The sequence below is a fragment of the Somniosus microcephalus genome, chromosome 17, assembly GCF_052327205.1.
Source record: "Somniosus microcephalus isolate GS21.2 chromosome 17, FLI_Smic_1.0, whole genome shotgun sequence".
Lineage (NCBI taxonomy): Eukaryota > Metazoa > Chordata > Chondrichthyes > Squaliformes > Somniosidae > Somniosus > Somniosus microcephalus.
In genome coordinates, this window is record NC_141003.1 from 75,112,421 (window position 1) to 75,127,563 (window position 15,143).

At 46.8% G+C, this 15,143-nt stretch overlaps 1 protein-coding gene across 3 annotated transcripts in view; it reads right to left on the reverse strand.

Annotated features, from left to right (window-relative positions):
* The window catches only part of mkln1 (muskelin 1, intracellular mediator containing kelch motifs), a 167,827-nt gene that overhangs the window by 8,807 nt on the left and 143,877 nt on the right, over positions 1–15,143 (reverse strand). For all 3 annotated transcript variants that reach the window (XM_086010684.1, XM_086010683.1, XM_086010685.1), the window contains 2 exons: positions 3,130–3,269; positions 1,488–1,590 (listed from right to left, as the gene is read on the reverse strand). In XM_086010684.1, the coding sequence (XP_085866810.1) occupies positions 1,488–1,590; positions 3,130–3,269 (243 nt within the window). The remainder of the gene's footprint in view (positions 1–1,487; positions 1,591–3,129; positions 3,270–15,143) is intronic.

Below are 15,143 nucleotides of genomic sequence, written 5' to 3' on the forward strand. Positions count from 1 at the left end.
AATCTGAACCAAGTCTAAAGACCCATTGTGAATTCCAGAGCTAATATCTCCCAGTACATCAGTCATTTAACTGAGACACAACTTCAAATGTGTTCTATTTCCCTACCGTAAATGCAGCCTTTCAAACAGCTATTAATTCTGCCATTAGTCAAAAAGGACCATAAATAGCAAATGACGCCTTAATGTGCTTCCTCAGCTGAAAGACCACTGGGTTGATAAATGGGGAAAGTGGACCGAGACATTAATAACTACTTGCAAGTACACAGAAACCAGTCTTGCACAGAAAGCACCATTTCTGCACAAACCAGTCACACTACAACCATGCTGGACCCCACACACTGGTCTAATACACTCTAAATAGTGCAGCGGTAAGCCACTGTCTGTTTCCTACTACTGAACTGAAGGTTGAGGGGAGGGGAGCGGTACACACCCAGCTGAGGCAGAGCATACCCCAAAAGTCTTCAGCAAGAGAGTGAAGCTACTCTATAACCACCAGATTAGCGAGTGGCTGCAGAGAGTGGGATGGCTAAACTCCATGCCCATTAATACGAAAATGACAGACCCTAAACTAACAGCAGCAGTATAAGAGCATTGGATAAGGCAAACAAATCCTGGAGAAAAAGTAAAACAGAAACAAAAGATACAAGCCAAACAGCAATAGTACACCATCAAAATATAACAGATAACCTTGCCACACATTCATTTTGTAAAACTTCTCCAGCACTAAGCTGAACAACTGCAGCAACAAGCCCAGTTATATCTGCTCAGGTTACAACCAATGTTCCCTCTTATATATTTCTGGGTGCGCGACCCCTTTAAGGGGCTGCGCAGCCTATTCAAAATACTGCGCATGCTACTGCAGTCAGTCATCGTAAACAGGCTGACCAAAACACCACAACAGCTCACCATCGCCTTTGCCACTTCCTACAGCTGTCTGCCCGTCATCCCTTTCTTTATGATCTTCCTACACACTGTGCAAAACAAGTTTCCTTATTCAACAGAAACTGCTGGGGTACAGGCCCACGAGCCCTCTGTTGCCTCACCCAAGTTGTTATTCTTCATATTGGAACCCGGGCAGTGAATGCTGGCTTCACAGTCAAGCCCAGATATGTCCTCAACCATACATCCAACATGCATGCACTTTCTTCCAGGAATTACTGAATAGCAATGAGCAGTAGCTCTGGCTGCCTTTCTCCCCTTTCCAATCAACGGGCTTTGAGGTCAACTGTAGTAATTCCCCCATTATCTCTCAGGCCGAGATCAGCTAGCAAACCACAAACTGCAAATTTGACTATGTGTCTTTATTTAATCCAAAAGTGCCGTCTCCTTACAATTGTTTTACATAAAGGAATAATGGCGCTCAAAGTGCAGCCGCTAATCCTTACTTGCGGTAAATATTAAGCAATACCCACAAATTATATCAAATATATAAGCAACAGCATCAAAATGTACAGAGGACTGATAATTAGAAACTTTATAGTCCTTACCTCTTTAGTTTCTTCTGGGTCCGAGTGATCCACAGTAACGTACAAGTCATTCTGTAAATATATTAAAGCACTTAAAGGATCTGCTCGAGCTTTCTCCTCAAATCTACAGAAGAAGATCGGAGGAAAACAGGTGTTAACAAATCGACAGGACAAACACAAAACAGCAAGTTACATTACACTACATTTGTGCGACAGAATGGTTTACAATCCCCCAAAGCCAAGTTACCAAGCTCAGCTGTGCAGTCGTGGAGGGAAATGTGGTTTGGAAGCCGGGTATTCCCATCTGGGAAGGGGTTGGGATGGTGGGGGGCGGGGAACCAATTGTGTGAGGGAAAACCAATTTCACTGCTCCTCCTTGGGGCCAGTTGCAGAGCTTCATCGCCAGGGATCCAGGCACGTGCCACCTGCTCTCAACCAGGGATAGTTTGCAGGTACAAGGAGACCAGAGGAAGGGGAAACCACCTTATAGGAGTGCCTTGCCAAGAAGAACCCGCCACAAAATTACACAGGAAAAGGGCTCCTGACTGCTATTCAAAAATTTTTAAATCACTTTTCACTACATTTTCCAGCAGCCCACACAAACTCCATAACACAAAAGGGATGTTATAGAAACATAGAAGATAGGAGCAGGAGTAGGCCATTCGGCCCCTCGAGCCTGTTCCGCCATTTAATGAGATCATGGCCGATCATCCAAATTCAGTACCCTGTCCCTGCTTTCTCCCCATATCCCTTGATCCCTTTAGCTCTTACAAAATACTTGGGCAGTTTATAATAATCGCAATGCTCATTTCGAACATCTGCTGGGTCATGTAATTATCAACATATAGGAAAGCTGAAAAAAAATTAAGACTTGCATCCATTGGTACTCAACAAATAAATGTAACATTTGGTGCCGTACATAGCCACACAGACCAGAAATGATATAGACTCGATCGCTGGTCTGTGCGGATCTCAGGGAAGCAATGGATGCATAATTATTAAATAAAGCATCCATAAAATTTGGGGAAGGAAGGGCGGTGGGTGGGGTGGGGAGGCGATGGGCAGTGGGAGTAATGTTAGTCCAATGCTTCTGCTCCTGATCACTATCCAGTAACTGCTGTTGCAAGCTATGCACGTCTGGGCAGATTTGGGCTTGGCTCTGATGTCCTTCCGTCCTTCTCACCCACAACCATCATAGCCAAGTGACCGCATTTGCTCTATAGCTTCTCACCAGTAAAGAATGACCACCTGGGCAAGGTATCGGAAGCTTGTTGCTGCACGCATGAATCATCAAGGGGAGAACATGGAGAGGTGGGATAAAATTAAAAGACGAGCCCAGAAGGAAAATGCACCTTTTAACCATAACTACATCTCTCAGCTCTGCAAGTTTCAAATATTTCTGGATAAGAACTGTGCAAATAAAGCTCAATGAAGCACATCTTAGGAAATGTTAGTAATAAAACTCTCTTTTTCACGTGTCCCTACATCAGATCAGACTAAGCAACCAAGAACAGCTGGGGATTAACAAGAACGCGCAACAGCTAAACTTTTATCACTCATCCGCAGGCACAATTTACGCCCAAGCCCCCAGTGGTAGTTATGTGTTGTGGCCCTATGACCTGTGTATTATAGGGAACAGCTTGGGAGCTCTGTTCTTACGCACCTGTGCCTCCTGATGAGGTATCTGCAATGTCTCAGGAGGTAATCCTTGGAAGGGCGGCAAAGCTTCAGTGACCAAAAATCATCCAGTCTCATCTTGGGTGAACACGACTTCCCAGGATTCCCACCAAACAAGTAGTGAACCTGCTCCCCAAAATAAAAGGGTTTCATTTGATGCACACAGTAAAAATGTAAAACACTGGGTCAACGTTCTAAAAAGCAACATACATTAGAGCAACATATATTCTGCAAAACAGCCTGAACCTCATGCTCAAAAGTTCGCACCAAATAGGTTTGTCTCCTACCTTTTGATTTAGCTTCAGAACATGTAGGTCATGTTGGGAGGGGGGTGTGTGGGGGGGGTCACATAAACCTTATTCTTGAAATACAGTTGCATTCCAGATTTTCCCATTCCACCAAATGTGCAAGGGGGGCAATCATTAAAGAAGCAGTGCAATTATTTGATACAGTGAACCGGCATCTGAGCTAGTATTAATTCTCACAAATGTATTGCCATCCAACACTGCAGAATCAAAGTTGAGAAAGGGTGAAGGGGCAAAAGAGTAGACGGCGGCACATTTAAATAGATTTTTGAAAGTGTTATAGAGTTATACAGCACAGAAAGAGGCCCTTCGGCCCATCGTGTCCGCGCCGGCCATCAAGCCCCGTCTATTCTAATCCCATTTTCCAGCTAATCCCATGTTCTTTTTTTCATCAATTATTCCCTCACAAAGTCACGCACCAATTACAAAGATATTCCTGAAGACTGGCTCCTAGGCCTTTATTGCGGTTACTTTGCAACTAGCCTCTAATCCTTGGATTTTCCAACCCAAAGGAAAATAACTGTTCTACAGGAGACTTTGGTTTATCCGGAGGTTGTATGTCCAGAAACCTCGATCTACCGGCAGAAATCAGGAGCCGTTTTGTTAGGTTTTTTTTCCCCAACAGTCAGGCTCTGGAAAGTCTCTCTGAAGCTGTTGCTAAGCTACAGAGACGCTTCCAAGGTACGGGCCGACTGTTTGAAGCTGTTGCTAAGCAACAGTGTTTGTTGTCAGATACGGAGATGAAAACCTCCGTATGCTTCAACATTAACACTGGTATGTCTGGCAGTTTTGATGGGACGGCAACAGCTCGGTCCTGTCGGTGCCGGATATAACATAGTTTTCTGTATATGCAGGATTCCAATTCTCACTTTCTCCCCAAAGCACTTTATACCCGCTGAAAGTGAAAAGGCAGTTTCCAGAGGCAGGCTTATACCTCAATGATGAGAAAATTATAAAACTCACTTATGGAGTGAATGTATTAGCATGCCGCAGGATTACAATTACTCAGTTATTTTGTACTGAAAGACATGGAGGATCTGCACTGCAGGTTCCAGATTGCTTCAAGGTAGAAAAACACTATGCTGATAAAGATATTCTTCAGGTTAATGCTACAAATTTAATTTATTACAATATGTAAACTTATACAGAAGCAAGATAAATCAGTAGATGAATATCTCAGCACCTAATTTGGATTGATATTTCAAAGTTTTTTATGAAATCAAAATAATAAAGCATTTCAAGGTTTAGAGTTCTCTTTCAGATTCCTTTAACTAAATCTTAGATGAATGTAACATGGGATGCTTTAGCTCCACTGAGTTACACCTCATCACCATAACATAGAAATAAAGTTGGGCTGAATAATGTAAGGAGGTGGTCAACAGCTTGTTAAAGTTATCCCGGACAGAGAGGCATCTGAACATAAATTTGCGAATCAAGCCAGACCAAATACATCTTGAACATAGGACTATTTGAACAGCTCACCTCAATTAATGCCCTGATGAGGCATAATCAGACTGGTCCTGGCAAGAGCTATCCGCAACCTGACTGATGTTCAAATCAAAACACCTGGCCTGCGTTCTGAAGAATGACAACTCATCTTCTGATGGTTCAAAGTTAACAACAAGCTTGCATTCTTGGCCACCGGACTGGAATCTTTGAATAAATTAACCACTGTCCTTCCAAGAAGCCATAATTTGGTTCAAGTTCAAAGGTTACTGGAGCTACAAATCAAACAACTACACTCTAGGAACAATAAGCTTCCCCTAGAGAAACACTGGCTGCAGTTCATTCTAGATCCAGCTAAAAATTCATATGAAAAGGTATGATACAGGAATATTTTTACAACACAGTATATAATGAAACCCATGTCTGTCACATACAGCATCTAACAGCAGGCAAGAACAGGGTAATGGAACTTCCAATATGCTGCACTGTTCTATCAACTTTTTTAATGATTGGTTCCATCCTAGGTCCAAAGGCTGTAGAATAGATTAATGGAAAATAAGGAAACTGTTGTTGCAGTGCTCCACTTCTGGCACTAGAAGAAACTCAGGATATTTCCAGAGAGTTACACGCCAGTAATAAAAAATATGAAAGCATTTTTTTTGGAAGGGGATATGCAAAAAAGTGTCGTAAAAGGGTGCATTTGAAAACAGATGTAACAAAGAACAGGTTCTCGCAATGTGGACCGTGCTGGCTAATGGAAGCATAAAAATACTTGGAGAAATTGTGCTAGGGCAAGTCAGAAATCCCATATATGTTGCAGCAACCCTCGCTCAGCAAGAAATAGTTAACTGTCATTATCTGGAACTGTGTTCCTTATTTGCAGAAGGTCAGAGGCACTGTCTGGATGATAGCTCCACAGGCAGAAGAGGCGTGTGAGACGATGGTATTTTGTACAAACTTAAGTGGACTGAAAATGTTGAGGTGCAGCATCTCTCGTTTCCTGATTCACACAAAGCTGTGGTCTAACTTGTGTGGTGTTGTTGTGGTTAGATTTGTAGACATCTAACAGCAGAGTCACATCTCTCCGGTGAAGTATGGACATCATCACGGAGTAGGCCACCATGTCTAGTGGTCTGCACAGATCTGAACTGTACAGAGTCCGGGAATGACAGGTGGTCCTGTACAATCTGCTACCATCACAGGGCACTATACGGAGTCCAGGAATGACCGGTGGTCCTGTACAATCTGCTACCATCACTGGGCATTATACAGAGTCCGGGAATGACCAGTGGTCCTGTACAATCTGCTACCATCACTGGGCACTATACAGAGTCCAGGAATGACCGGTGGTCCTGTACAATCTGCTACCATCACTGGGCACTATACAGAGTCCGGGAATGTCCGGTGGTCCTGTACAATCTGCTACCATCACAGGGCACTATACGGAGTCCGGGAATGACCGGTGGTCCTGTACAATCTGCTACCATCACTGGGCACTGTGCAGAGTCCGGGAATGTCCGGTGGTCCTGTACAATCTGCTACCATCACAGGGCACTGTGCAGAGTCCGGGAATGTCCGGTGGTCCTGTACAATCTGCTACCATCACAGGGCACTATACGGAGTCCGGGAATGACCGGTGGTCCTGTACAATCTGCTACCATCACTGGGCACTATACAGAGTCCAGGAATGACCGGTGGTCCTGTACAATCTGCTACCATCACTGGGCACTATACGGAGTCCGGGAATGACCGGTGGTCCTGTACAATCTGCTACCATCACTGAGCACTATACGGTGTCCGGGAATGACCGGTGGTCCTGTACAATCTGCTACCATCACTGGGCACTATACAGAGTCCGGGAATGACCGGTGGTCCTGTACAATCTGCTACCATCACTGGGCACTATACGGAGTCTGGGAATGACCGGTGGTCCTGTACAATCTGCTACCATCACTGGGCACTATACGGAGTCCGGGAATGACCGGTGGTCCTGTACAATCTGCTACCATCACTGGGCATTATACAGAGTCCAGGGATGACCAGTGGTCCTGTACAATCTGCTACCATCACTGGGCACTATACAGAGTCCAGGAATGACCGGTGGTCCTGTACAATCTGCTACCATCACTGGGCACTATACAGAGTCCGGGAATGACCGGTGGTCCTGTACAATCTGCTACCATCACTGGGCACTATACGGAGTCCAGGAATGACAGGTGGTCCTGTACAATCTGCTACCATCACTGGGCACTATACAGAGTCCGGGAATGACCGGTGGTCCTGTATAATCTGCTACCATCACTGGGCACTATATGTAGTCCGGGAATGACCGGTGGTCCTGTACAATCTGCTACCATCACTGGGCACTGTACAGAGTCCGGGAATGACCGGTGGTCCTGTACAATCTGCTACCATCACTGGGCACTGTACAGAGTCCGGGAATGACCGGTGGTCCTGTACAATCTGCTACCATCACTGGGCACTATACAGAGTCCAGGAATGAACGGTGGTCCTGTACAATCTGCTACCATCACTGGGCACTATACGGTGTCCGGGAATGACCGGTGGTCCTGTACAATCTGCTACTATCACTGGGCACTATACAGAGTCCGGGAATGACCGGTGGTCCTGCACAATCTGCTACCATCACTGGGCACTATACGGAGTCCGGGAATGACCGGTGGTCCTGTACAATCTGCTACCATCACTGGGCACTATACAGAGTCCGTGAATGTCCGGTGGTCCTGTACAATCTGCTACCATCACTGGGCACTGTACAGAGTCCGGGAATGTCCGGTGGTCCTGTACAATCTGCTACCATCACAGGGCACTATACGGAGTCCGGGAATGACCGGTGGTCCTGTACAATCTGCTACCATCACTGGGCACTATACAGAGTCCAGGAATGACCGGTGGTCCTGTACAATCTGCTACCATCACTGGGCACTATACGGAGTCCGGGAATGACCGGTGGTCCTGTACAATCTGCTACCATCACTGAGCACTATACGGTGTCCGGGAATGACCGGTGGTCCTGTACAATCTGCTATCATCACTGGGCACTATACAGAGTCCGGGAATGACCGGTGGTCCTGTACAATCTGCTACCATCACTGGGCACTATACAGAGTCCGGGAATGACCGGTGGTCCTGTATAATCTGCTACCATCACTGGGCACTATATGTAGTCCGGGAATGACCAGTGGTCCTGTACAATCTGCTACCATCACTGGGCACTATACGGAGTCCGGGAATGACCGGTGGTCCTGTACAATCTGCTACCATCACTGGGCACTATACAGAGTCCGGGAATGACCGGTGGTCCTGAACAATCTGCTACCATCACTGGGCACTATACGGAGTCCGGGAATGACCGGTGGTCCTGTACAATCTGCTACTATCACTGGGCACTATACGGAGTCCAGGAATGACCAGTGGTCCTGTACAATCTGCTACCATCACTGGGCACTATACGGAGTCCAGGAATGACCGGTGGTCCTGTACAATCTGCTACCATCACTGGGCACTATACGGAGTCCAGGAATGACCGGTGGTCCTGTACAATCTGCTACCATCACTGGGCACTATACAGAGTCCAGGAATGACAGGTGGTCCTGTACAACCTGCTACCATCACTGGGCACTATACGGAGTCCGGGAATGACCGGTGGTCCTGTACAATCTGCTACCATCACTGGGCATTATACAGAGTCCGGGAATGACCGGTGATCCTGTACAATCTGCTACCATCACTGGGCACTATACAGAGTCCAGGAATGACCAGTGGTCCTGCACAATCTGCTACCATCACAGGGCACTATACAGAGTCCGGGAATGACCGGTGATCCTGTACAATCTGCTACCATCACTGGGCACTATACGGAGTCCGGGAATGACCGGTGGTCCTGTACAATCTGCTACCATCACTGGGCACTATATGGAGTCCGGGAATGACCAGTGGTCCTGTACAATCTGCTACCATCACTGGGCACTATACAGAGTCCAGGAATGAACGGTGGTCCTGTACAATCTGCTACCATCACTGGGCACTATACGGAGTCCGGGAATGACCGGTGGTCCTGTACAATCTGCTACCATCACTGGGCACTATACGGAGTCCGGGAATGACCGGTGGTCCTGTACAATCTGCTACCATCACTGGGCATTATACAGAGTCCAGGGATGACCAGTGGTCCTGTACAATCTGCTACCATCACTGGGCACTATACAGAGTCCAGGAATGACCGGTGGTCCTGTACAATCTGCTACCATCACTGGGCACTATACAGAGTCCGGGAATGACCGGTGGTCCTGTACAATCTGCTACCATCACTGGGCACTATACGGAGTCCAGGAATGACAGGTGGTCCTGTACAATCTGCTACCGTCACTGGGCACTATACAGAGTCCGGGAATGACCGGTGGTCCTGTATAATCTGCTACCATCACTGGGCACTATATGTAGTCCGGGAATGACCAGTGGTCCTGTACAATCTGCTACCATCACTGGGCACTATACGGAGTCCGGGAATGACCGGTGGTCCTGTACAATCTGCTACCATCACTGGGCATTATACAGAGTCCAGGGATGACCAGTGGTCCTGTACAATCTGCTACCATCACTGGGCACTATACAGAGTCCAGGAATGACCGGTGGTCCTGTACAATCTGCTACCATCACTGGGCACTATACAGAGTCCAGGAATGACCGGTGGTCCTGTACAATCTGCTACCATCACTGGGCACTATACGGAGTCCAGGAATGACCGGTGGTCCTGTACAATCTGCTACCATCACTGGGCACTATACGGAGTCCAGGAATGACAGGTGGTCCTGTACAATCTGCTACCATCACTGGGCACTATACAGAGTCCGGGAATGACCGGTGGTCCTGTATAATCTGCTACCATCACTGGGCACTATATGTAGTCCGGGAATGACCAGTGGTCCTGTACAATCTGCTACCATCACTGGGCACTATACGGAGTCCAGGAATGACCGGTGGTCCTGTACAATCTGCTACCATCACTGGGCACTATACGGAGTCCAGGAATGACAGGTGGTCCTGTACAATCTGCTACCATCACTGGGCACTATACAGAGTCCGGGAATGACCGGTGGTCCTGTATAATCTGCTACCATCACTGGGCACTATATGTAGTCCGGGAATGACCAGTGGTCCTGTACAATCTGCTACCATCACTGGGCACTATACGGAGTCCGGGAATGACCGGTGGTCCTGTACAATCTGCTACCATCACTGGGCACTATACAGAGTCCGGGAATGACCGGTGGTCCTGTACAATCTGCTACCATCACTGGGCACTATACGGAGTCCGGGAATGACCGGTGGTCCTGTACAATCTGCTACTATCACTGGGCACTATACGGAGTCCAGGAATGACCAGTGGTCCTGTACAATCTGCTACCATCACTGGGCACTATACGGAGTCCAGGAATGACCGGTGGTCCTGTACAATCTGCTACCATCACTGGGCACTATACGGAGTCCAGGAATGACCGGTGGTCCTGTACAATCTGCTACCATCACTGGGCACTATACAGAGTCCAGGAATGACAGGTGGTCCTGTACAACCTGCTACCATCACTGGGCACTATACGGAGTCCGGGAATGACCGGTGGTCCTGTACAATCTGCTACCATCACTGGGCACTATACAGAGTCCAGGAATGACCGGTGGTCCTGTACAATCTGCTACCATCACTGGGCACTATACAGAGTCCAGGAATGACTGGTGGTCCTGTACAATCTGCTACCATCACTGGGCACTATACGGAGTCCGGGAATGACCGGTGGTCCTGTACAATCTGCTACCATCACTGGGCACTGTACAGAGTCCGGGAATGACCGGTGGTCCTGTACAATCTGCTACCATCACTGGGCACTGTACAGAGTCCGGGAATGACCGGTGGTCCTGTACAATCTGCTACCATCACTGGGCACTGTACAGAGTCCGGGAATGACCGGTGGTCCTGTACAATCTGCTACCATCACTGGGCACTGTACAGAGTCCGGGAATGACCGGTGGTCCTGTACAATCTGCTACCATCACTGGGCACTGTACAGAGTCCGGGAATGACCGGTGATCCTGTACAATCTGCTACCATCACTGGGCACTATACAGAGTCCGGGAATGACAGGTGGTCCTGTACAATCTGCTACCATCACTGGGCACTGTACAGAGTCCGGGAATGACCGGTGATCCTGTACAATCTGCTACCATCACTGGGCACTATACAGAGTCCAGGAATGACAGGTGGTCCTGTACAATCTGCTACCATCACTGGGCACTATACAGAGTCCAGGAATGACAGGTGGTCCTGTACAATCTGCTACCATCACTGGGCACTATACAGAGTCCAGGAATGACAGGTGGTCCTGTACAATCTGCTATCACTGAACACTCAAGTTTCGTAGAACACTGAAGTTCTCATATCAACAAGTAAGGCGAGGCCTTCTTCAGGATTAACTTTTGCAACAAATTCACTGGTATGAATCGATGTGCAGTCATCAAGCTAAGCCGAGTGTTTATAATGAAGAGAATTTGAAACCCTGATGGGAATAGCAACGTTACGACCAATCTAGAGTTACTGCTTGGTCTTTTCATCATTCAAGGCAGCTCACCGTTTGTCTGCCCTCCCTTCCACTTCATCTACCTGCCTGTAGCGATTCAGTAATCAATCACACTTCAGATAGGGAGCTAAGAACTCTGCAGAGAGTGGTTTCATCAGCAAAAGAACACCATCACTTTTGAAGACAGCCACTATTAACAGAGTGGAGGCCAAGTACCTTCCCCTGAGGGGTACCTGTGGTAGTGCAACAAGACCACAAATCATTTACTGCGAGGAAATCACCTATCCAGTTCAGTCACTGAATATTTGGAAACAGTGACCAGCACCCCACATTCCTCCCCCTCCAACCCCCTAGGAAAAAAATTCGACTTGTTCCCCGCACCCCCCTCACCAATACACCGTGCAGTTGTTCATACTTTTTGGAGTTGAAGTCCCTGTTGACTAGAGCCAATTACAAGATTGGTATCAATACCCCTTATAACATACCAGTGCATTCTTGGGACTTCAGACATGAAACGAACTGCAGTGGGAAGATGGCTAACAAATGACCATTTCTTCTGATTTTGAAAAGAAATTTCAGAGTGGGTAACAGTAATCGAAAACAGGAAAAGAGTTGGGACATCTCAAAGAAGTTAGTGACCAGACAGGGGGGGGGGGGGGGGAACTCCCTGGCTTCATTTCATCACCTGGGTGAGTCCCCTGGACAATCCTGGTGGGGATCAGTACCTGCCCAGTGGCCGAGATTTTGGACGGCAGGCAGCCATTGCTGGGGCACCCGTGAGAATTAGGAATGGGCAATAAATGCTGGCCTCGCCAGCGACGCCCACATCTCAGGAACAAACAATTTTTTAAAAGCCTCCCGGCAGTCGGGTAAGTACATCAGGGACGTGGAAGAAAGAAAGAGAACGGGGGTGTCAAGAGTCGAGCACAGCTGAGGAGCGAGTGTGGGAATTCCAGGGCAGGAGGAGCTGAACGCCCCCGCTTGCTCCTCCTAGCCTGCAAGGAAACCTTTAAATAACTCTTTTAAAATTTTAAACCTACGGCCCAAGTCATTTACGAAGCCTGCCAGCAAGCCCGGCATGGGTTGCAGGATTACACGTTAAAATCATGTCAGGGTCCTATTTACATCACAGAACTCCACCACGACCAGGGTCTTACACGCTGCCTGAAACACTGCAGTTAAACTGGCAGCAAACACAAGGCCAACCCAGAGGGGAGGATGCATAGAATACAGCACTGAAGGCAGCCATTTGGCGCATCGTGACTGTGCTGGTTCTTTGGTCCCACTCCCTGCAAATATTTCCCCTTCAATGGTTATCTAATACCTTTATGCAAGTTACTATTGAATCTGCTTCCACTACCCTTTCAGGCAGTGCATTCCAGATCATAACAACTCGCTGCGTAAAAAGATATCTCCTCATCTCCCCTCTGGTTCTTTTGTCATTTACTTTAAATCTGCGTTCTCTGGTTACCGGCCCTCCTGCCAGTGGAAACATTGTCTCCCTATTTACTCCATCAAATCCCTTCATGATTCTGAACACCTCTGAAGAGAGAGAGAGAAGCTTCAGAGAAACTATAAATTTTTAGCTTTCAAGATTTTTTTTTAATTCCAAAAAGAGCTGCAATTTGTTTACAGTACCATTATATTCATAAACCACATAAACTTCACCCTTGTGGTCCTCATATCATCTAGACCCCCCAGGAGCGAATTGCAGCCTTGTAATTCATCCCCAGCTATCCGTAATCTCATGTCAGAGTTAAGCGTATGCAAGGTCTGAATGACCAGCCGCAACACTGCTTAATGGTTTCAATAATTCTAGGTAAAATATAGGCTGTATATCAATACTAGCTGGGGGAAGCCCGGCTTTGCCAGGGCTGTTTTGGGCCGGGCGGTTTAAATCGAGTGCCAGGCTTTGGGGCCTCTCTGTGTCCCTCTGTGAATCTGGTGCCGGGCAACATTTTAAATCGAGTCCCAGGCTTTTGGGCCCTGTCTGTGTCCCTTTGTGAATCTGCTGCCGGGCAACATTTCTACCTTTTAATACCGTGAAAGATGAAAGTGAAAGTACTTATAAAACGTTTTTGGTGAATCTTATGTTATTTTTAAAAGAGAAACTAACTTTTTCAAAGCTGGATGATCAAAGGGCTTTCAGGCCCTGTCTCTCTCTCTCCCTGTGTGAATCTGCTGCCGGGCAACATTTCTACCTTTTAATACCTTGAAAGATGAAAGTGAAAGTACTTATAAAACGTTTTTGGTAAATCTTATGTTATTTTTAAAAGAGATACTAACTTTTTCAAAGCTGGATGATCAAAGTAGTTTGAGCTGGAAGCTGAAGTAATGGCAGTGAAACAATGGCTGCCAGATCCCTGAGATGAAAACAATTAGTCCCGCCCACACACACACACACCGATTGGCCAACCATCAGGGGACCGTACTGTAGGATTGGTCAATCGTGACGGCACAGGATTGGTCGAACCTTGACGTCAGTCAATCAATGCTAGCAGATAATGAGTTTAATTTTGAAGGTTTTTTGCATAATGCGCAAACAATTTTCGTCTGACCGAAAAGTAAATACGCTTACGAGCGTCCCGGAAGCGTAAGCTTTCTTCGGAGGTAACGCGCGCGTAGGTACGCCGTATAACTTTCGAGCGCATAGCCGGACAGACGCACACCCGAGGACAGACAGAAGGACAGACAGCCAGACAGATCGATTCCTTTATATATACAGAAGATAGATAGATAGATACTTCAGAGGCCCATTGTGTACACTAATCAGAAGATATGGGACAGGTCAGTCATAGATAGCTAAACGATGCACTCAGCTGTATTGCAGACCCTCCTTCAGGAACTCCAGTTATCAGATTGCTGTGCCTCTGCAGTCAGTCACTGAATGGGAAGCACATTATATCAACTTGCTGTACCCGTATATTTAATATAGAGCTGTAATCCTACAGCTCAAGCTGGATGAGCGCTGCTCCATTATTTAAGGTGCTTTTAGCCCTTCTTAGAACTATTTATAATAATTTGATTCTGCTGCCCTGTCAATAAGACCATTCCTATTTAGAAATACAAAAATGCTCATTTGTGTCTGTTTCCATTAGGACATCCCTGTGAATGCAGCTGAAGTGTTTGAGCAATTACCTTTGAAAGGGTTTTGGCTCTGGTTTAATTCCACTTCACAGGAAGTGAATTAAGGTGCATTAACTTGCTGGAGGCATCACAGTCCGCTTTAACAGAATGAAGTCCACAAAGCTACCCAGTGACTCTGACTCCTGCTGCAAAGTGCATGGCAGCAAAAGACTGCTCCGACACACCTGATGGAGCAAACACACTGAACTGCAACAAGTTTTTAGCTTTGTTGAAATCGGAGGGGCTTGCCTCTTTTCAAAGATAATTGGATTTTCTGGACTGAATTTTAAATTGACGATTCTCCTTTGTGAGTTTAGTACTAAAGCTCAGCACTGCAACTGCTGACTCCAGCAGACACAAAGCCAGTTGTGTGCAAGCAAGCAGAGTTGATTAAGCAGACCGGGTCATTTGAAGGAGCTCTATTTGCAAGGGTAGAAGTGCTTGACATATCCTCTGTTTGCAAAGGGACAAAGATGTAAATTGCTTTGAAATGCATCATATGAAATACATGCTTCGAAAAAACATCTGGC